The sequence below is a fragment of the Pocillopora verrucosa genome, chromosome 11 (genome assembly GCF_036669915.1).
Source record: "Pocillopora verrucosa isolate sample1 chromosome 11, ASM3666991v2, whole genome shotgun sequence".
Lineage (NCBI taxonomy): Eukaryota > Metazoa > Cnidaria > Anthozoa > Scleractinia > Pocilloporidae > Pocillopora > Pocillopora verrucosa.
In genome coordinates, this window is record NC_089322.1 from 1,337,501 (window position 1) to 1,359,113 (window position 21,613).

The window sequence follows — 21,613 nt, forward strand, 5'->3', positions numbered from 1 at the left end:
TCAAGAAGGCAAGTTGGAAGCACAGGCTGAAGAGGTACTGTTGCAACACAGCAGTTTGGGGAAATTGGGCAAAGTTTTCCACACTCTTTTATCTCAAAAAAGTGCATGTGGGTTGCAGTGAATACATTTAAGGAGGAACAATTCAATGCCAAGGGCAGTTTTAATTGGGAAGAGAATGCCATAGATCAGCAAATGGTTATTCTTCTTCCCAATGTTTCACCTCCTCCAACAGTGGCAACACAAAGCTCTACCATCTGGTTTCTTAATGAACCAACACTTAATTTGTAAATGCGGGGATATATTTCCTTGGTTGACTGCTGGGCGTTAAGCCTTTGATAGGAAGTTGCACAACAAAGCTGGCGGTACTTCATACATTGCTGCACATGGAAATGCGGAAAGAAGTGAGATTGCTCTCTCTTTCCTCAATATGCTACTAACAATACTCCTAAAGAGGAAGAATACCTCCTGACAAATAGGACAACACAAAGTCTTGTTACCAATAAATCATAAGCAGAACAATTTCTGAGAAAAAGGAATAAATTTCTTCAAGAAGGGCTTTTGATATCCACAGAGCCATTGTTAAGAATACAAAATTCTTGTGGAAATTTCTCAGAATTTTAGAGTAAGTGGTTGTTTTTTATGGTTATTGTAATCAATTCTGTGAATGGCGGATTCAGTTGAGTGCACGTAGTGTGATTTGCTGCTGCAACTGTCAGATTACAGAATAATAACAAGAGAGAATATAGCAGGACATACAACAATCACATTTGGGATTGTAGTGGTTATGATTGTTAATAATAACTCATCTAGTAATCTACAAAAAGATATGTCATTGTTTACATCTGTCATAATTTTGTTACAAACAGCATGGTCTGCGGTTCAAAGTCCAAGTGGAAAAGGAATCCCATCTTGTGGAGAGAACTGACTTTAGGGAGACTATTTTCGAGGTTGGTAATTGCCATGAGCATCCATTTTTTGTCATCACTTATAGAGTATTGGAAACATCATTAAGTTTGGGGCACCCCTGAATTTGCAAAGGTGATGCCAAGAAACAGACTCCTGGATATAAATATATATATTTACATCTGCGAGTTAACTCTAAGATACCAGCTTGCGACTCTGCTGACAGAGATACACTTTACCAACCAAGGCCATTCCTAGCGAGCTTAACAGCCAATTTATTTCACTGTTATAACCCATATAGCAAGCAGGCAGTGGAAGAAGCAAGGATCCAGTATAAGAGGTGCACCTCTCTCAAACAGTATATGCCAATGAAATCCATCAAACATGAACCTCAGAAAACCTGAAGTCAAGTTCATGGGACATGTCCTCTCCAGTGGAGGACTCAAACCTAACCCAAACAAAGGTTTGGGTTAGGTTAGAAACTCTCAGACAGGTCTTACCTAGTAGAAACAAGTGGAGAAGTGCTACGCTACAACAGGCAGGCAATTAAACCATCTCAGCCCAAGCTTGTAGCAGAGGAAGACAAACCTGAAGCTGAAGGTGCAGTACCACAAACTTCCTCATCATCAACAAGCACAGACCGTGCAACTAGCACAACTACACCAGCAACAAGATCAAGCTCAAGGAACATTAGGAAACCTTTACAGTTCCAGGATTACATGTGCTAGAGACACTCTTAGTTTGCAGACTAATCTTACAAACATAGATACTTGTTTCCTGGACTTTAGAGTTCACATACTATGTTCAGAACTGCTGAACTTTTTTGCACTAACATTATTCTATGCAGGCTCCCATTCAATCCAGCTTGCCAGCCTGGATAAATGCAGCTCATAAATTAATACATAAAATAAATTTTTACTTTCAGCTTGTAAACATTATCAACTTAAAATCTGCATTTATAGATTCAGATTTGTCAACACATTTCACTTTTGATTGATTTGTTTATATTTATTATTAATTATTATCATTACTATTATTGTACAATACACAAAGAGATCCATTTCACAATGAAGGCCTCAAAGAGTTGGAACCACACTATGAAGAGGTCTAACCGCTCTCCATGCATGCCTTCAAACTGTAGCTGCAATGTTTGCACAACACTGCAATGTTTGCGCAACACAGTACTGAAGCACAGCTGCACCCCAGTGAATGCCTTTATGTTTTCAACCAACACCAAAAAGGAAGAGCAAGTATTGTTTATTTGCCAACTGCAAATCAGGTAAGAAGTTTTGAGTAGTTGAACAAACTGTTCAATAACTTTGCCTCAGAGAAATTTGCATGGACAGCTCTTAATGTATTTACGAAAGAACAATTTGACTTCAAGTTTGGTCTATGGTGGGCAATTAATTTGACAAAAAACTGTCACACTTCTATCGAATGTTTTACCACCTTTAACAGTTGCAACTGAGGACTACGCCATGTAGTTCCTTTCACATGAACATTGCAGTGGTACAGGCCAAGAGTAAGCCTGTTTACCAGAAATATGGTTGATCAGGCCTGTATTTGACTCCATTTTCAGTAGCATGAGTTGACTAAGAATATTTGGGAAAGAGAAGTCCTTATACTCACTGATTAACAAGTCTATGTAACTGCTTTGTATACATACTGTGGATTGTTCATCCAACTTCCCTATTGTCAATTACCAGAGAAATTATTGTTTCCAACAAAAGAAACACGCTAAAGTAACCTGAAACATTTTTTAAAAACAATATGTTTTTACATCAGTCAAATTTTCTTTATTCATGTATTATTTTTCTTTTTTTGGTAAATGCCATAACCAATCATATCCTGTAACAGCCTAGCTATGTTGGAGAATTATCTGAACTTCTCTTTAAGAAAGTGTATGATATTAGTTTATAATACTTGGTGTAATTGGTGTAATGTAAAGCACTTTTGAATAAGTGCATAGTTTTTAAGCACAATATAAATGTTTGTTATTACAATTATTAAAAACTAGATAAATTCAACTTAATTTTTTTGAAATGTCTATTCATTTTGATTCTGACTATCTGCAGCCAAAAGCACTTCTTTCATTAAAAACAGTTTCAAAGCTAGATAGTTTAATTGTAATTTGCTAAAAGATAGGTATTACTTTTACATTTCTCGTTCCTTATTCAGTTAAACTCACAACACATAGGATGAGAAGTTGAAGAATATTCACAGTGATAATTATTAGATACTGCACACCCAAGTTGACATATTTGTAACGAGTCATTTCCAGGGGTCATGAAAATGACCTTATTATGAAATCAGTGTTGGATTCACCATTGACCAATTTTCACAACCTCATAGAATTTCTGGGCTTTAGCATACCTTTGCAAGGATTTCACTAAGTACTTATTGCTCATGAATTTAGCTATCCAGAAACATATCTTTTCATGAACCATTAAATAATTTTTGATAGCAGTTCATATGGTATGAAATTCATAGTAGTGAGTTTCAAGGAAAATTAATGTTCTGTTTATAACTGTAACACTCTTGCTTTATCTCAAATTACCATCACATTGTTGTAAATAAAGCAACTAAGAAGTTAACATTTGCTTTATCATTTGTTGTAAAAAGTTGCCTGTGATAACATCTGTAACAACTGGTAGCAGACTGAAGTTGTCTGGTACCTTCTATTGAATGTTTATGATACAAATTTGGTGTTGCAAGAAGTGTTTGAGATGTCAACAAAGAAATATGAGTTGTACCATGTAAAACACTTGCAGTGTGCTGATGAGGACAAATTACACATCCCTGTTGGGCCTAACCATTCATACAGTTAGAAATCCCAAAGGGAAATGGCTAACACCAAGTTATCATGATGAAATGCAACAGTAATGTAAACAAAAATCTTTTGAAACAGCATGGAAGTACCAAAACACTGCTTGAGCTTAGTGGAAAAATCAAGATCATGTTCAAAAGACTTGAACAAGCCAGTGCAGAATATGAGTTATTTCTGGAACTTAAAAGATTACAGAAAACATTAGAAGCTAACTGAAAAGGCCATTGCCTTGAAAATATTGAAATTATGATCAACAAAAGAGGAAAGGAAGTGTTTTCAGAACCCTCTTGTGATTATGCAACTTTGCTAGAGTTTGAGTCTGCAAGCTGTAACAGTTCATTCTTGCACACAAGTGAAAATGAAAGAACCCTTGTATGATGGGGTTAGAAGTCAAAAAAGCAAAGAGAGAAGCTCAAGGCCACAAGAAGAGGAGCAAAAGCAAGCCAGAACCAGAAAGACAATTTCAAGAACACCAGCATATAAGAGAATTAAAAAATGAATTCTAAATGTTGGGATTGGGAGCACCACTTGAGATGATTAGTTAGGATGGAGGAAATCAAGAGGATATTGAATATGTGAATTTGAGAATGCTGAAGTTGCAACTATTTGCCACGACATTAAACCTGGGGTATCAGAAAATGCAGGCATTTTCAATAATCCAGATGACCCTTCACCTCAGCAAAGTTTTAAGCTGCCACTGTGGTTAAATTGTCCACATTGTATGCTCACACTTCTCACAAAGTCCTCTGCAGGGGAAACGCACATTCACAGAAGCCTAAGTGTAAGTCCTGAAGATTTGAGCATACACCTAATAAAAAAAGATTGTCGAGTCTTTCTTCTTTGAATAATATTACACTCTGCACCTTGTTAGAAAGCCTAAATCAGAGAGAGGCTGACATGTACCCAACCAAAAGTCATTTGCACTACACCATAGGCTCACTGTCATTTGATTACATCATGGACCATCAAAACTCCACTTCCATAATTTGCAGAGTTTGCAAGCCAAAGTATGCAGCAATCAACAAAAAGACACCAAAAAACCTACCACAGAAAGAGAATATGGTACATTTTATTCATGTTTCCCTTAGAAACAAAAAAAAGTTGTACAACTCATTTGGACTCACTAAGAAAGAAATATAGAAGACAGTTTGCTATTTATTTAACCAAAAGGTTCTTTTTAACAGATACATTCATTTGCTCATTTAACAACAAAGCGCTTGAGAAATGCACCAGTGACAAAGCTTTGAACAGTGTGACCACTGTCTGCTTTTTTGCAACATTAATCCCAGAACAACCAGCAGATTTGTGATGTTTTTAAGATAAATTAGCAATTTTATGTCAAGTAAATAGCTCCACCAGCCCAGGTAAGTTCAAATATATTGTAAGTTTCAAATATGTAATAGCAACATGTATTTGGCAAGATTTATTGCTTGATTTGTGGTATTCTGCAGGTTTTGTTGAATTTCACAGGATTTACTTGAAACTCATGGCTCTACAACTGCCTAAAATATCAGAAATCCTGTATCAGAAACATTCTTAAAAAGAAATAGCTAGTCAGAAACAAAATGTTTCCCGTTACTTGAATAACCCTACTCTTTAATTAGCAATAATTAGCAATGAATAATGAATTTTTCTTGCATTTTATTTTGGAAAGTATCCAAAGAATTTATGAAATGAATCATGGCTGATAAATATTTGGTACCCCCCCTCTAAAAACAATGGCAAATCACTTGAGCATTTATTTATTTACCTTCAATGCTGCTCCTTTTAGAGTGCTTTCATGATTAACTGATGATAGCTTTCCTTGACACAAATATTGGAAAACAGCAGGGTGAAGAAATGACAGTGAAGGTCCACTTTGCAGAATTGACACAACCATCAGCTTAGCAGCAATCCCTTTGATTTCATACCACCATAGTATCAGTTGGTTTACCCATGGAGAAAAGAGCTCTTTTAACATAATCCAGAATTTCTGCAAGGGAAACATAAAATATGCTGGGATGTTGTTGTCATGTTGACCATGGAGCTCTATTGGTCTATGGTTGAGTCAATTTATATCATAAAAAATATACAAGTCAAACAGGTCAAAAAGTGTTCTGCTGAAGAAACATTTTTAACCTCTTCACATCCCTACACTTAAATTTATATACCAAATCTGATTTTGGAAAAATCCTGTTGACACATTCACAAAATATATCCATAAATTAGCCTACATGTGTCGTGGGGAAAAGGCAAAGGGTCCTGTATTTACCTGCCAATAAGCCACACCAGCGTATGGGCCCCACCCCAAACATATGATCAATTTTGGTGGAATAATTAGTGCAAAATAATTAGTGCATTGCAATCAGAAATAGCATGGCTGTCTTAATGAAACCCATTAACAAAGAAAGTTGTCAAATTTTTATTAGGCTGGCTTACAATAAAATGACCACAATGTCACAGTATGCCATACAGAGTAACAAGTCAGTTTGAAAGCTTTTGGAGCAGTCTCACCAAAGGAGACTCAAAACACCTTAGTTCTTTCAATTGTTTCCCACCTTTAACATGAAAATTTTCACTTTAAACTTCATTTTAGAGTTTATTCTAAGTATCATTGAAAAAAAAAATACTATATGGTTTAAGTACAAATCCAAAACTATTTCGAGTTTCAATTGTTTGCAATCTGATGCAAAAAAACAAGTTGTGGGGACAGTCAAAGGTCATCGGCTGATTAATTCAATTGAAAAATCCTACGTCAACATTAACACCTGGATTGATGGCTATTAGCTTTTTGAAACACTTTAACAGACCAGAATAATGGTGCACTAAATTCAAAATTCATGGAATTTACTGCTGCATATCTTTAATTTCACTCAGTTGAAAAAAAAAAAAAAAAAAAAAGGAAGCTTGCAGTCACAATGAATATATATTCCAAGGTACATCTTTTGGAGGCAGGAGACTTGGTGCCAAAATATTTGTTCCTACATTTAAGCCACACCCCTAACTTTTGTCCCATTTCACCCAAAAAAAAACTGCTGCCAAGCTGAGGATAAAGATGGTACTATAAGTACTTGAATGGCATATCAATAATAGCTAATTTTCTTTGCACATTTTATTACATTTTCCACTTCACAAATATTGAAAAAAATTGGAAAATTTTGGAATTTAGCACTTCAGTATCAATACTGCTTCATGCTAGTTGATTATAGCTAAATAACTAAATCTGTGACCCCAATCCAAACTCAGAGACAACTCTTTGGCATATGGTCACTGCTTTTTGTTACATTGTGTGCTGTATTGACTAGTCAGTTTCACAGATGGAAAGATAAGTGCACATAAATCATCCCTCAAACTGATATCAGTTCACAATACTCTGGTCAAACTAATAGAACAATCAATCAAATCTTTACTCAAATGAGTTTGTTAAAAAATTTTAACATGCAATTCCACTATACAAACTGCAAAACACTGCACTATCTCTTAGATAAAACCAAAATCCAAAACAAATTCCACCATATTTTTTTTCAGAAGGTATTTGGCAAGTGAGCTGAGAACTTCTGCCAGAGATTAGTGACATCCATCACTTTTGCAGATGGTACTTAGTAATAACCACTGATCTTTCTCTCCTGTAAATCACATGTCAACAAAAATTTCTCCGCTAGCACAGCCTGTATGCAATTGGTCCCAGTTAGTAGAAAGCTTCATCTTACAAAAATCCAGCTAGACTATCTTGTGCACATCAGCTAAGACAGTTTTCTTTTATTAATTTCACAAAGCCAGGTTGCTTTGAGAAATTAAAGAAGAAAGAAAGAGTGAACCAGTAAATGTGCCCAAAACATTTGCAACGCCATGTTTTCTGTTCGTTCGATTCGTTTCTTTGACTAGTCACTCTGTTACCAGTCACGAGTCATGAGTCATGCCATGCCATTGTTAGTCAGTCACATTAGTCCAGCAAGCTCTTTTTGTGTGAATGGATATTATAGTTCCTTATCCCACAATGAACAGCAGGAAGGTGTTGTTAATGTCAGCTTACACTGTTTTGTCAGAATAAAATTATGATTGATTGTCAAAACCCTTTCAAATTTTTGTAGTGCCTATTTGCAACAAGGTTTTTTGTTCCCTAAATCTTTATTCCTACCCCTCCCCACTTCTTCCCAACGCAGATTCTTAAAACCCCCACAACTTTTTTCATCTCCTTGCCTCCTTGAAAAATTATTGACAGCCCTGCAGGGGGGTAATACGCCACAAACCCAGCACAAATGCCAGCTAGAATGAGTTAACAACTGTGCAAAAATAACAAGTAAAAATATTAAATCAAGACATATCTATTAAATTACCATTATCCAAAATTTAAACGCATGCTACATACATATCACTCAGGAGGCTTTGTAACAATCTTCGGCCCAGTTACATATAACACTGTCTTTCATATAGCATCGGCAATATGCCACGTCTGCTTATCAGGTCCGTCGGCTGTTTCGTTCGATCGTTGAATTGCACGGTAACAGAACTTTAAAAGATCCGATACACTTGTTCTATACTAAATGAAACTATGGTGTCGATTTCCACACCGACAAAATTGGAAGGAAGGCAAAAGATAGCTGAATACCGTGGTATCACTGCTCGGCTGAAACATTCCGCCATTTTCGATCGAGTCGGTTAATCACGCGGCGAGCATGCGCACTGACTTCTTGTATGGGTGTCATATCGTTACCGTTCCCAGTCCACTTAGGGTAAAATTTCCGCACAGCCCCATACTACATTATGCATTCAGTTCTTGGATAGAGAAAACAATGACAAAAACAATAGATTGCCATTGGGAAAACAGATTTGTTTTACAATAGTATGGGGCTGTGCGGAAATTTTACCATGTTTTTCCACTGAAATCCTTAAAAACATTCTCAAAAGATCATGTCCTTTTGAGTTCTTTTTTAAGCAGTTTTACTCTGTCCTTCTCTCAAGTTGCTCTCTACTTCGCTTTTTACTTCTACTTGGTCATAGCTTTGATCTCAGTCCATAAATTGCGTTGTAGAATCTAAAGAAATTCAGTGAATGGAATCTGCAATAGTTCCCTCGAGTTCAGAGAAATTTCCTCATTCAACGTCAGTTTTACGGTAGAAGTAAGAAAAGATTTTCAGGCGCCATTAAAGGGAACAAACATTTTAACGATGACAACTTTTTAAATTTTTTTAACACTCATTTGAATCGAATTATAGTGAATTTCCTTGCCATTTGAAAGTGAACAGAGAAGAGAAACCTGCGTTAATTATAAATTAAAGTGTCTGACAATCAAAAGATTTTGGATTACTCCCATTCATCTCCGAAAACAGACCTTTCCGTGGGCTGTGATTGAAAAAATGATAAATGCCAAACGATCGAAAATAGTTAATTTTTGTGTCTTACCTCGTGGGATGTGATTTCAAGATCTTGCGAGTTATTCCAAAGCCGTTTTAGTCGATCGTTCTTTGTGGAAAACATCACACCATGGGGAACTCAGCTGGCTATAATTTGCAGTCACTGTTTATAATTTTCATTTTTCTGTTCCTTTCCAAGAAGTTTTTCTTGGCAGAAGTGTGTGCGTACAATTAACTACTTTTTTTCCTTTGCTCTCCAGCCGTCTATTAAGAAATTCACAGAAAACGATGTGAAATAAGGGAGCACACTGTTCTCTCTCCTTATTATGTGCAATGTCGTAACATGTTCAGAAAAGTACCCAAGCTGAGATAAGATCCGCACACACAAGAATTCGCGGACACGAGTTTCACTTTATTCTTGAACAGTTCACCGACGATAGACTCAATCTTGGTCAAGTTTGAAAAGCAAATGTCGTTTCCACAAGAGTCGGTTCTAGGGTAAAAAAGAAACAACACTGTTGCAAATACACTAGAAAACAAAAGCCGAAGGTACAAAACCTACAGGCAAGACATACAAACCTTATCGGCGTTTTTCATAGACAAGAAACGGCAAAACTTGAACTTGGATGCAAACTGAACTAAAAAACGTGCAAGGTACAAAACGTGCGTAATGAAGGGTGTTGAAGCTTGTAAGAGTCCCTTGTGACCTAACGCATGGTAGATCGTGCATAAAACGAAAACAAAGAAAAAGAGAACCACCAATTAAGAAGATGCTAATGCACATACCGCAGTAACCACAAAGCTGAGATAAGATCGTGTGTATCGACCACTTTGCTCAAACTGTTTTTATTCAAATTGAGACAAAGAAATGTGCGTGCAATGTATGCACAGGCATCCTTCACGAATCATATCACTGTTTAGAGATTTTTCTGGTCGCATCAAAATTACAGAAGTCGTTTAGACTTGATCTTATTCTCAGTTGTTAACTGCTATAAATGGACGAGATGGGGTTACTTTGATTCTAGTTTTTTGATATCGTGTGCATATCAACAATCCCCTATAGATTTTTCCAGATTACACTCGTTAGCAAACTAAAACTGCTGCTTTTTTCAGTGTAAATTAATTTGTTATCATGCTAACTAGATACAAATTAACCAAGCAATTCAGAACCATGAAATTCAGATTCTTCTGATAAATTATTGGACCTGTTGCAAAGGTTTAGTCTTGAGATTTTGTAACAAATTTGGTTTGTCCTGACCAAGAAAGTTATCTCAGTTTCAAAACTTAACAAAAAATGTCTCTTTAGCACAAACTTGGGACCAGATGGTTTTATGAAACCGTAATTAAAATATAAACGTAATTTCTCCTTTTTTAAGAATGTCGATAACTTTCCCCTTACTTTCTGCTAATTTTTTAGGCAGACAATTTTTCCATGACAGGCGGCGCATTTGTTAAGAAAATGATACTAGTGTAGAATAGGATTACAACAAGACAATTTAGAATATACTTGTTCCAGTTCAAACAGGAAGATGGATAAAACTTTACAGTGTTAGTATCACCTGATTTTTTTTTTTTTTCAGCTGTGATGTGATCTTTACAAAAAAACCGAATGTGCAGTGTCAACTTCTTTTTTTCCCTGCAAAGCCTTCAACATTGAAGTAACGTCTGAATAAAACATAATTTTCGCTTTTATCCTCGTTTGCTACGAGTCTACAGAATGACTGTCGTTCAAGAGGGTCTTAATGGGTTGATGGCTTTTACGGCTAACGGTTAAAACTGCGCCATTGTTGTCACCAGAGATTTTTTTTACGGTTAACTTTATTTACGACTAACCGTTAGAATTTTTGTAAATTTCTCCGCCTAACGGCTAAATGTTTTTGGCCGTTTAACGGCTAATAGTTAACCCCATTTACCCATTAAGACCTTCTAGAACTAATACACCAAATGAGAGTAATACGGGCCGATCAGAACTAAGGGTAACATTACAACGAAAACCACGCTCATCCTACGCCACGCCCAATCGAAAAGCGCTCTTTTAGAGTTAGCAGAGGATTCCCTTTCGTTGTTTTGAATTCCTGGCCGGTTGCAACTGTTATACGACAATTAATTGCGTAAGAAAGGTTGTGGTTATTCATCGTGGTGAATAACAAAAGCTAAGTTTTCACGTTTGTCTCACGATGTAGTCACGTGTGATGACATGGCATCGTAAGACAAACGAAAAAACTAAGCTTTTATTTTTTCATTATACTAAAGTTGTTCTAGTTTTTGGGTACTTGCAGTTCTTAGTGCTTTTTCCTCCAATCTCTAAAATATTTTAATGGCATTTGCCTTTTGCCAAAACGGTTTTAAGCCTACTACACAGAACTTGATAATCATATTTCTTATGTAACGAAATTGCAAACGCTATTTCAGCAAATCACTTTGGCTAATGTGATGTAAATAAGCCATGCCACAGATGTGGGAAAAATTGTACTCGTTCTTACAGTTTGGGCTGCCTGTGGTTGTCTCGAGCCGAGAAGTCTTTGCACCGATTAATCGTTGACCAAATATCACACAATGTTTCTTTAAATACAATAGACTTCGCAAGAATCGTCAATAATCGATCATGATCGGTCTTAAATGACAGTCAGTACATTAAGCAAGTATGCAGAAGGTAGTGTTTATGACATGCAATAAATATCTCAGTCTTTAAGTTCTTCTCATTCTATTTAAAGTTGCTATAATATCTTGCCGGCTTATAATTGAAAGCAAATCGTAATTTCCTTATGAAAAAAAAAATCTTTTAGTCTCCTGCATGGGATTTTGATTCTATTTAAGTTGCTGGCGGGGAAAATTAAGAATTTGTTCATGCTTAGCGTGCGTATATCGAGTTATGAATGCACGCGGAAAGTTTGGAGAGCACGAAAAATGCGTGGGAGTAGCTCGAGGCGTAGCCGAGATCAGCTTTAGCTTTCTGAGTGCTCTCCAAGCTTCCCAAGTGCATCCATTATACTCGATATACGCACAGCTAAAAGCATGAGCAAATTCGTTTATAACAGAGCGACAACAAGGATCTGCGCGAAGAAGCCTTTTATTGAGAATTCTCACTACGCCCAAAAAAAAGTAAACAAACGTCCCTATTGGCTGGTCAAAAACACGCCACATTTATTACTTTGGTTTCAGCGAGAACATGTGATCCAGTTGACCGATAACTGTGAATGAAAAGCTCAAAATTTATGGGAAAAATGGAGAAAATCAAAGCCAGATGAACTCGTGTCACTAAAAAATGTTTTAAAAGTCAGAGATCCGAAGTTATCAAGGGTTTTGAATATTCAAAATGATGTTCACGCTTCCGAAAAATTTGCGAAACGTGCAACTTGCGAGTTTTTTTCGGCTTTTTTTTTTTGTTGCCTGTTGGATCAGGATCTAAAAGGTCAATGCCGATAGCAAAATTGAGCAGTTCTTCACTGGTTTCTTCCATATTTCAAAGAGAAGGGAAACTGCACTGCAGCTTAACAGGACGAAAACTCTGAAGCCAAGTAAACAAAATGCTCACGTCATCTTATTTACGCACGGGCGTGCGTAAATTAAGAATTTGTTCCTAGCGACTCAATAGGACTTATATAGGGCAAGCACGCGCGCTATGTTATAATAATCCTTTTCATTCGAAAGTGGAAAAATTGAGCTTCTAAAATGTAAGTCACATTCAAGTTCTTTAACTGTACTAAGTCTATTTTTTCTGTTTCAAGAGCTGTAAGGTCTGAATTGCAAGATGTTTCGTGCCATCATCCTATTCAGTGATAAACGAATCCTTTGTGGTGTCAATGGTTTCTAACATAAACTTACACGCATAACTGCGCATAGGCCTCTTTGTCGATAAAGGAAACATGCAATGAGATCATTTATCTTTTAGCGTCTAAACGGCATTGAATACTTTTTTGCAAACAGCACAAACTTTCAAGGAATCATCACTCGACAGCTGAACGTCTCGAGAGCATCGAATCAGTGTAACTGTGATTCCAGGATAAACTCGAACTAATGGCGTACAAGTACATGGATCATATTAGTCTACAATGGATATGTAAAACACACCTTAATTGTTTAAATTCAGCGACAATATTGGGTACAACTAAAAACAACAACAACTAAATACAACGACCATGAATAAAACATCAAAGTACACCCGCACTCAGAGCCAACCTGCTTCAGCTACAGCAGTTCCTACGTTCCATCGTCAGCGTTTATAACATCCATAACTGAAGTCAAATTCCAGTTCCAAGACCTCCCGTGCCATTATTTTATTGATAAAAGAATCCTTTGTGGTGTTAATGGTTTGTAGCATAAACTTACACGCATAACTGCTTCTGAACCTCGTTGTTGATGAAGGAAACAATGAAATCATTTATCTTTCAGCGTCTAAACGGCCTTGACTACTTTTCTGTGAACAGAACAAACTCTCAAGGAATCATCACTCGCGGCTGAGAGGGTCGATTCAGTCTAACTGTGATTCAAAGATAAAATCACACCCATCAAAGGTAAGCATATTTGCGTCGCACAGTGATTCAAAGAGACTATCATACGTGAGAGTGAAAACAGTGTATTTAAGCTAGAGTTTTTCCAGACCTAGGTTATTATAGCTAGCTAATTCAAACTACAGAACTGCTCCAGGTTAATCAATTTGCTCAAAACTACTCAACACTACACCTTAACCAAACCAATCTACACCCGTAATCACACACACTACACCGACTATACCGAACCAACGACCTACACGTACACTGATTATATTAGTCTACAATAAATAAGTCAACCACACCATAAGTGTTTAAATTTAGAAACAACATTGGTTACAACTACATACAACAAAACCTAGCTACAAAAACCATGAATAAAACAGCAAAGTACATATCCTTCAGCTACAACAATTCCAATTCCATCGCAATTTGGGCGTGCAAGCGAAACCTTGCACTTAAACAAATTCAAATCTTGTATTAATACTAAATATAAACGAATGCTTACATCAAACCAAGTAAACTAAATACTTAACAACGTTGTGATGTTGTCTGTAGCTCCGATGGGTCTCACAATTTGTCAGTTACCGAAACAATTTTATGCCAAATCCACGAGATAATCAAATATTATTATCAGCGCAAGTTACATGATCCCATTATCCTGAGAATTCAATTTCATCGAAGACTGATAGAATGCAATCGCACAGACTTGAATACACTTGCTCAAGTAAATGCTAACGTTTACCAGTTACGAAGGAATCATATATGAAAACAAATCCTATTCAGTTAAACACGTTAAGAAACTAATTAACATAGCCGTAGACCTTCATAATAGTTTACACCAATTTGTGTTGGCTAATATTACAGGAGAAGGTATTCCTTTCCTGAGAGTTAAACCATTGTAATTTCTTGCTGGTGGTAATTGATATCAATTCAAATTTGGCTAAAAAAGATAAAAAATGACTCTTTCATTTTCCTGCGTGGGATTTTGATTCTATTTAAAGTTGCTGGGTGGGATAAATAATCCTTTTCGTTCAGGTTGGCTGGCAGTAAAGAAAAGCCCAGCGTTCTTTTTTGTTCCCACGAAGATAAATTGTTAACCAAATATCACACAATATTTCTTTAGATAAAAATACTTTGCAAGAATCATTAATAATCGATTAGGATCGGTCCTAAATGATAGTCAGTACATTAAGCAAGGATGCAACAAAACAGTGTTTATAACTGCGAAAAATACCTCAGTACTTCAAGTAAATGTAAATGTAATGTAGTCGTGGAAATGAAACACAACTCTGCACAAAGAACTCATGAGTGACTGTTAATAACCGACCGAAAATTTCAGATATTGCGATACGATCGTCACTTTCCACTTATCTGTTATTGATATAACAAGGCGAAGGAACTGAACTGAAAAGTGAAATGAAAGCAAAGACTGTAGCTAAAATTTGACATTATTCTACACGCGTTACTAGCTGCAACATTGTCTACAAGAGACAAACAAAACAAAAAACAAAAAACAAAAAACCAAAAAAATAGACCAGGATTGATAGAGAAAGAGGCGGTACAATAATTTATAACTTTTATCAGAAGCCCATTACCCGAAGCTCCCATCTTCCATACTTACCCTTTGAGTCAACCCTCTCCCGCTTCTTTTTATTTTTTAGAAAGCACCTCCCACGGGATTTTTCGCGGGTGTTTACATAATAGCCAATCATAAAGAGCTGTAGTCCTCTATTGTTTATGTCACATGCAGGCTGCACGAAAGTATTTCAATAATAGCGAAAAGCGCGGAAAAAATTTACCATTCATGCCAGGGTTTGCGCGAACCGTCAGCGTGCTTTCGCGGGAATTACAGAACCCCCAAATATATCACTTCTAAAAATAAAAAGATACGGGACAGGGTTGACTCAAGGGTACAGTTGTATGGAGGCTCCGGGTAATGGGCTCCTGCTTTTATGTAGGTAATTTAGTGTTAACAACTGGGATGAAAACGTAAATTAGCCACCGTAAAGCTTTTTTACCCTTTACGGTGGCTAATTTACGTTTTCAACCCAGTTGTTAACACTAAATTACCTGCTATGCTCTCCCACCGACGCAGCACCACAGTTTCTTTAGAAACTTACCCCCTTTATTCACCTGCTTTTATGTAGTTTGTTGGGAGGTAAAAACGTATTTGTAACGACGATTCGTTTCCAAACATGACAAGTAAGTATACTGAATGCTGCATATGGAGAATAGACAAACAAAGCAATGTCTATATTCAATAGCGGCTGAAGAAAATCTATGTAATTAGGCATAATCCTTACGTACCGTGAACGCTTGACACTACAGCCCGCAATTTTGGATACCTCTGAGCATGCTACTACGAGTTTCCGCTGGACTGCCTCTTAAAATATCGCGGGAGCAAAATGTCATTAGTTGTAGCTAAATTTCTGCGATATTTCTGGATGAAACCCTCTGAGACAAATGATAAACATCAAAGTTGTCGAAGGTAAAGTATATACTCAGGAGCATTTTAAGTACTTCGGCATCTTTGTGTTTGGAAATGAATAAAATAATACATTATCGTAACCCACGCAGCAAAAATGTCGCGTAAAAGCTCTTTCAGTTGGTCATCACCAATTTCCTTTATGACCTCACTTTACATCTAGACTAATTGTTATTTTCTTTTACTGTGTGAAAATAGTCCATTTAACTTTGAAAAATACTTACTTTATTAACTTTATTAATTAATTTTGATTGAGAAATACTTACTCCTATCGCGAATTAGACAAGAAAAAACAGATATTCGGTAATCAGACCTTGTGGAAAGTTATATTCCAATTAGACAAACGAAATAACGCAAGACAACCGTTCTCTTATGTGATCTGATGATGATGGACAAGAATTGACGGCGCAGTAACTGTCTCCTTTATAAACTGACGAACAAAGTTTCCTAACATCTATTCCGGTTAGTATTCCATACCGCAGGGTAGTTTTTAAAAGTGTACACGGAATACAGACATAATTAACTTGAGTGTTAGACAAATCCTAAACTTACTTCTAGCATCTAATTACTTAATAAAACCGATGTTTGTACATTCAAACCAAGGTCATCGCTTAAAATTGTCTCTTTTCTTTGCAGTGCAAATCATCATCATGTCTGAACCTGAGTCAATTTTTCACGATGTGACCGTCATTGGGGCTGGTTGGTCTGGGTTAATGGCGTGTAAGTACATGCTAGAGTTTGGACTGACTGTTACCACCTTAGAGAAACGTTCAGAGGTTGGTGGGCTGTGGTGTTACTCAGAGGACCCTAACATTGTCACAGTCATGCGGACAACGAAACGACTTCGTCGTCATCCGTGACAGAAATGTCGGATTTTCCAATGCCGGAGGAGATTGGATACTTTCCTAAGCACGCCGACATCTTCACCTACTTGAAATCCTATTGCGACGAGTTTAAGTTGTGGCCTCACATTCGACTGAACCACGGGGTGAAGTCAGTAGAGAAGAGAGAAAATATATGGCGAATTGAGTGCGAGAACGGAAGCCTGTTCACTAGCAAATTCTTGATAATTTGCACAGGCTGTGTACAGAAGCCTAATCGAGTTCTGGAGCAGACTCTCCTTAAAGATTTCGCTGGCAAAATTTACCACAGCTCTGAGCTCAAGTCATTTGTCCCTGAGCATAAAGGCAAACGAGTGATGCTGATTGGTGGAGGCGAGACTGCCAGTGACGTGGTTGAAGAATGGTGTGACAATGTTGATCGCCTTATATGGAGTATACCTCGAGGGATGCATTTCTTCCGTAAGTTTGCGAAGATTCTGCCGAACCGACAGCCTCAAGTCCTGGACAAGGCTTCATCTCGTGCAATGAAATTCGTCGCTCCTTTCACAAAGGGAAAACCAGGTAATCCCAGTAACTATTATATCATGTTACTGAATTTAAGTTTTCTTTCTTGAGTTTACAGATAATTGTTCCTCGGCACAAATCAGACTGGAGGAGACATGGGTGCCAAAAACTGATGATTAAGCAAAATTCGAATACTGATAAGACAGCGCTGATCAGCAGTGTTAATTAATGTGGCTCTAAACGTGTTCGTAATTTTTGAATCGGCCAATCCTTCGCTTGAGTTTTGATAACTTTTCTGACACAAGAACATTACATAATAATACCATAGCCTCTAAAAATAACAATTGAAAGTTAGCAATTAAAAAAAAAAAAGCAAACCATGGGAAATTTCAGGTATAGACACATTAAGCTAAAATTCAGGGTGTTTTTGAGAGAATCTAGGCAGTGCTTCCAGGGTAACTTTGTTTAACAGTAAAAAATAATTACTTCTTGACAAATCATTGAGTATTTTTAAGGACCCCTTCCGAGAAAACAAACCAAAAAGAGAAGAAGCCATCATCCACTATAGACTAGGTATATTAAAATGGATATAGTCCGTTTTTAAACGGCTGTTGTTCTTTTAAACACAAAGAGGGTTTATACAAAATTCAAAGTAAAATAGATCCAGGGGATGATGTTCAACAGTTATGTAAACAACTGACCTGTCTATAACTTAATTACGACTGGTATTTGTCTCTACTCACGATGGAGTAAATTTCGGATCGATTTGGGAACGGACATAGTTGACTTCAAGATACAAAGTGTTGGTTGGTCGCACTGGATGCTAACTTATTCCCTAATTTAAATATTACCATTTGTCATATTTTTGCTCCACAATAATGTTGGTCCTCCTTTCCCTTGCAGGGCTAGCATGGGTATGTAAGTGGACGACGAACGGTTCACTACTCGCCTATCAAGGTCATGGTATATCCGAGTGGAAAAATGACGCCAAATTTTTTCATTCTTTTATCAACAAAAATGGTCACGTGCTTGATAGGGTTGATTATCACCACTGTGTTCCAAAAGGCGCAATTGAGAGCGTGAAAGGTACCAAAGTACATTTCTGTGATGGCACAGAAGAGGAGGTTGATATCATCATTCAGTGCACCGGTTTCAAGGCAGAATTTCCAATGCTCCCCGCGGAAATAAAAACGGTTCCTCTTACCCACAACTACAAGTATCTGTTTAACGTCGAGGACCCGACATTGGCTTTCATCGGATATGTTCGGCCGGTGATCGGATCATTAATCACGATGGCCGAGGTTCAATCTTTTTTACCGCGAAAGTTTTCTCAGGACTGTGTGAGCTTCCTTCCCGAGATGAAAGGCAGAGAATAGCTGTGAAAGACAAGTTATTTTGGGACGACTACTTCAAAGATTCCTCCCGTAGACTTTCTACCTTAGTGGAAGCCTTCACTTACGGAGATGACATCGCTAGGTTATGCGGAATATTTCCTGATTATTGGAAGATGCTCAAAACAAATCCCCGTGGAGTTATGACGGCGATTTTTGCTCCCTACGATGGCAGTTGTCTTCGACTAAATCAGCCAGAATACCAAGAGACGGCGTTACGGCACTTGCGGCACCAGATGTCCGGGACATTCTCTCCAATACATTTACTTCTCATCCTCTTCTTGCGGCTAATCTGGTTCGACTTCTGGCTGGATGTCCTAGGCGAGATTAAGTACAAGATTCAGTGCGCAGGATGGTGGAAAAAAATACGAGATTGTCGACCCATACGTTTCTTAGATTGGTGCTGGCAGGCTCCTAAGAGATGGCTCTTTGATTGTAAAACAAGAGCCTAACAATTTACCAACTTTAACCGAAAACATTTATACTAGAGTGCTTACTTACGAACACTCCTCGGTTGTTGTATATTTCGAGTGCTTTTAAACTGCAGCGTAGGTAGGATTTGTTAAGAGGGTCGCGCAAGGGGTTTTCTGAGGCGTACTTGCCCAGGCTACCGTGAAACGACTGATAATTACAAGTTTAACATTGCATTTACAAATATCCTCGCTATTAAGCTATCATTCTATGTTATTATGCATTACAATACCGGGTGTTGGTTTATGATATCAATTTTTATCCATGTAAGCTGACTTAAAATCACTTCTGTCATCAGAGTAGTTCATCAATTATATTCTTGAAAGGGTTTTCTTTAGTGAAATGTTTCGTGGGCCAAAACCCACCATATGGTGCTGCTTAACTGTATCAGTCTGTCATAGGGGAAAGTCTTCAGTCCGCTTCTAAGAAGGCCTGATTGTCTTACAACAGTTCCATCGCCAAAAACTTTCATGTCGATTACTGAAATTGACAAACGTCATTATCTAGTGGGCACTACCTAAATGTTACTATGATTATTAAACTTTTTTGAAAATGTTTCTTTCTGTGTTTCAGTTCTCAGTTTGTTAAGGTAGGGTTTTAGACCTAGGTAATTATGGCTAGTTACTTCAAACTACACCAACCAAACCAATAAACACCCATAATTACACAAACTACACCGACTATATCCAACTAACGGCCTGCACGTACCCTGACCATATTATTCTACAATAGATAAGTCAGCTACATCTTAACTGTTTAAATTCAGCGACGACATTGGCTATAACTAGTTACAGCAACCACGAATAAAACATCAAGTACATCGGCATTCAGAGCCATCCTACGTTCCATCGCAATTTGGGCGTGCAAGCGAAAAATTGCGCTTTAACAAATTAGAATCTTGTTCTAATACTAAATATAAACGAATGCTTACATCAAACCAAGTAAACTAAATACTTTAGAACGTTGTGATATTCGCTATAGCTCTCATTGGTTTCACAAATTGTCAGTTACCAAAACAATTTTATGCCAAATTCACGAGATAATCAAATTTCATTATCAGTGCAAATTGCATGATCCCAAGATCCGGAGAATTCAACTATACTAGGTTTATTTTTTTTCCTTTTCCAAGAGCTATAAAGTCTGAATTGCAAGATGTTTCGTGCCATCATCCTATTGATAAATGAATCCTTTGTGGTGTCAATGGTTTGTAACATACACGCATAACTGCACATAAACCCCTTAGTCGATAAATAAAACAATGAGATAATTTATCTTTCAGGGTCTAGACGGCCTTGAATACTTTTCCGTAAACAGAACAAAGTTTCGAGGAATCATCACTCGCAGCCGAGCGCCTCGAGAGCATCGAATAGAATCTTGTCTTAATACTAAATTTAAACGAATGCTTAAATCAAACCAGGTAAACTAAATACTTTAAAATGTTGTGATGATTTCTGTAGCTCTCATTAGTCTCACAATTTGTCAGTTACCAAAACAATTTTATGCCAAATCCACGAGATAATCAAATTTTATTGTCAGTGCAATAACGTGTTCCCACAATTCTGAGAATTCAATTTCATCAAAGACTGATTGAATGCGATCACACAGACTTGAATACACTTGCTCAAATAAATGTTAACGTCTACGAGTTACGACAGAGTCATTTATGAACCAAATCCTTTTTTGTTAACAGCTAGGGAACTAATTGATATAGCGTAGACCTTCATAATACGTTTACCCAATTATTGTGGCTAATTACAAGAGAAAGGCAATACTTTTCTGAGACTTAAACCGTTATAATGTCTTGCTGGCTGGTAAGTCAAAGCAATTCGAAATTTGCTAGTTAAATAAAAATGACTCTTTAGTTGTTCTGCATGGGACTTTGATTCTATTTAAAGTTGCTGGCTGGGAGAATAATCCTTTTCATTCAGGTTGGCTGGCAGTCAAGATAAGCACAACAAATCTTTTTCCCACAAAAATTAATTGTTAACCAAATATCAAAAAATATTTCTCTAGATAAAATATACTTTGCAAGAATCGCTAATAATCGGTCATGATCGGTCTTAAATGATAGTCAGTACATTAAGCAAGTATGCGACAAAGCAGTGTTTATAACATGCGATAAAGTATCTCAGACTTTAAGTAAATGTAATTTCGAAAGTCAGTGTGTGTTCCCTTGTAATGTAGTCGTGGAAACGAAACACAATTCTGCACAGAGAACTCATGAGTGGGAGTTGTAACATGACGAAAAATTTAAGATATTGTGATTCGATAGTCACAATACACTTATCTGTTATTGATATAACAAGGTGAAGGAACTGAACTGAAAAGTGACACGAAAGCGAAGACTGTAGTAAAAAAATATAA

General features: G+C 37.0%; 1 protein-coding gene and 1 long non-coding RNA gene across 2 annotated transcripts in view; one reads left to right on the forward strand and one right to left on the reverse strand.

Annotated features, from left to right (window-relative positions):
• LOC136276981 (uncharacterized) overlaps nucleotides 1-8,358 on the reverse strand; it is a 29,468-nt gene extending 21,110 nt beyond the window's left edge. Inside the window, exons 1-2 of the long non-coding RNA XR_010715705.1 lie at nucleotides 8,079-8,358; nucleotides 5,481-5,702 (exon numbers count right to left, since the gene is read on the reverse strand). This is a non-coding gene — a long non-coding RNA (uncharacterized lncRNA). The remainder of the gene's footprint in view (nucleotides 1-5,480; nucleotides 5,703-8,078) is intronic.
• Nucleotides 8,359-16,661: 8,303 nt separating this feature from the next.
• On the forward strand, nucleotides 16,662-19,808 carry LOC131772234 (4-hydroxybenzoate brominase (decarboxylating)). Its single transcript, XM_059088133.2, is given in 4 exon segments — nucleotides 16,662-16,878; nucleotides 16,881-17,444; nucleotides 18,291-18,695; nucleotides 18,698-19,808. Coding segments are annotated over 4 exon segments (1,689 nt in total). The 5' UTR covers nucleotides 16,662-16,691; the 3' UTR covers nucleotides 19,231-19,808.
• The last annotated feature ends 1,805 nt before the right edge of the window (nucleotides 19,809-21,613 follow it).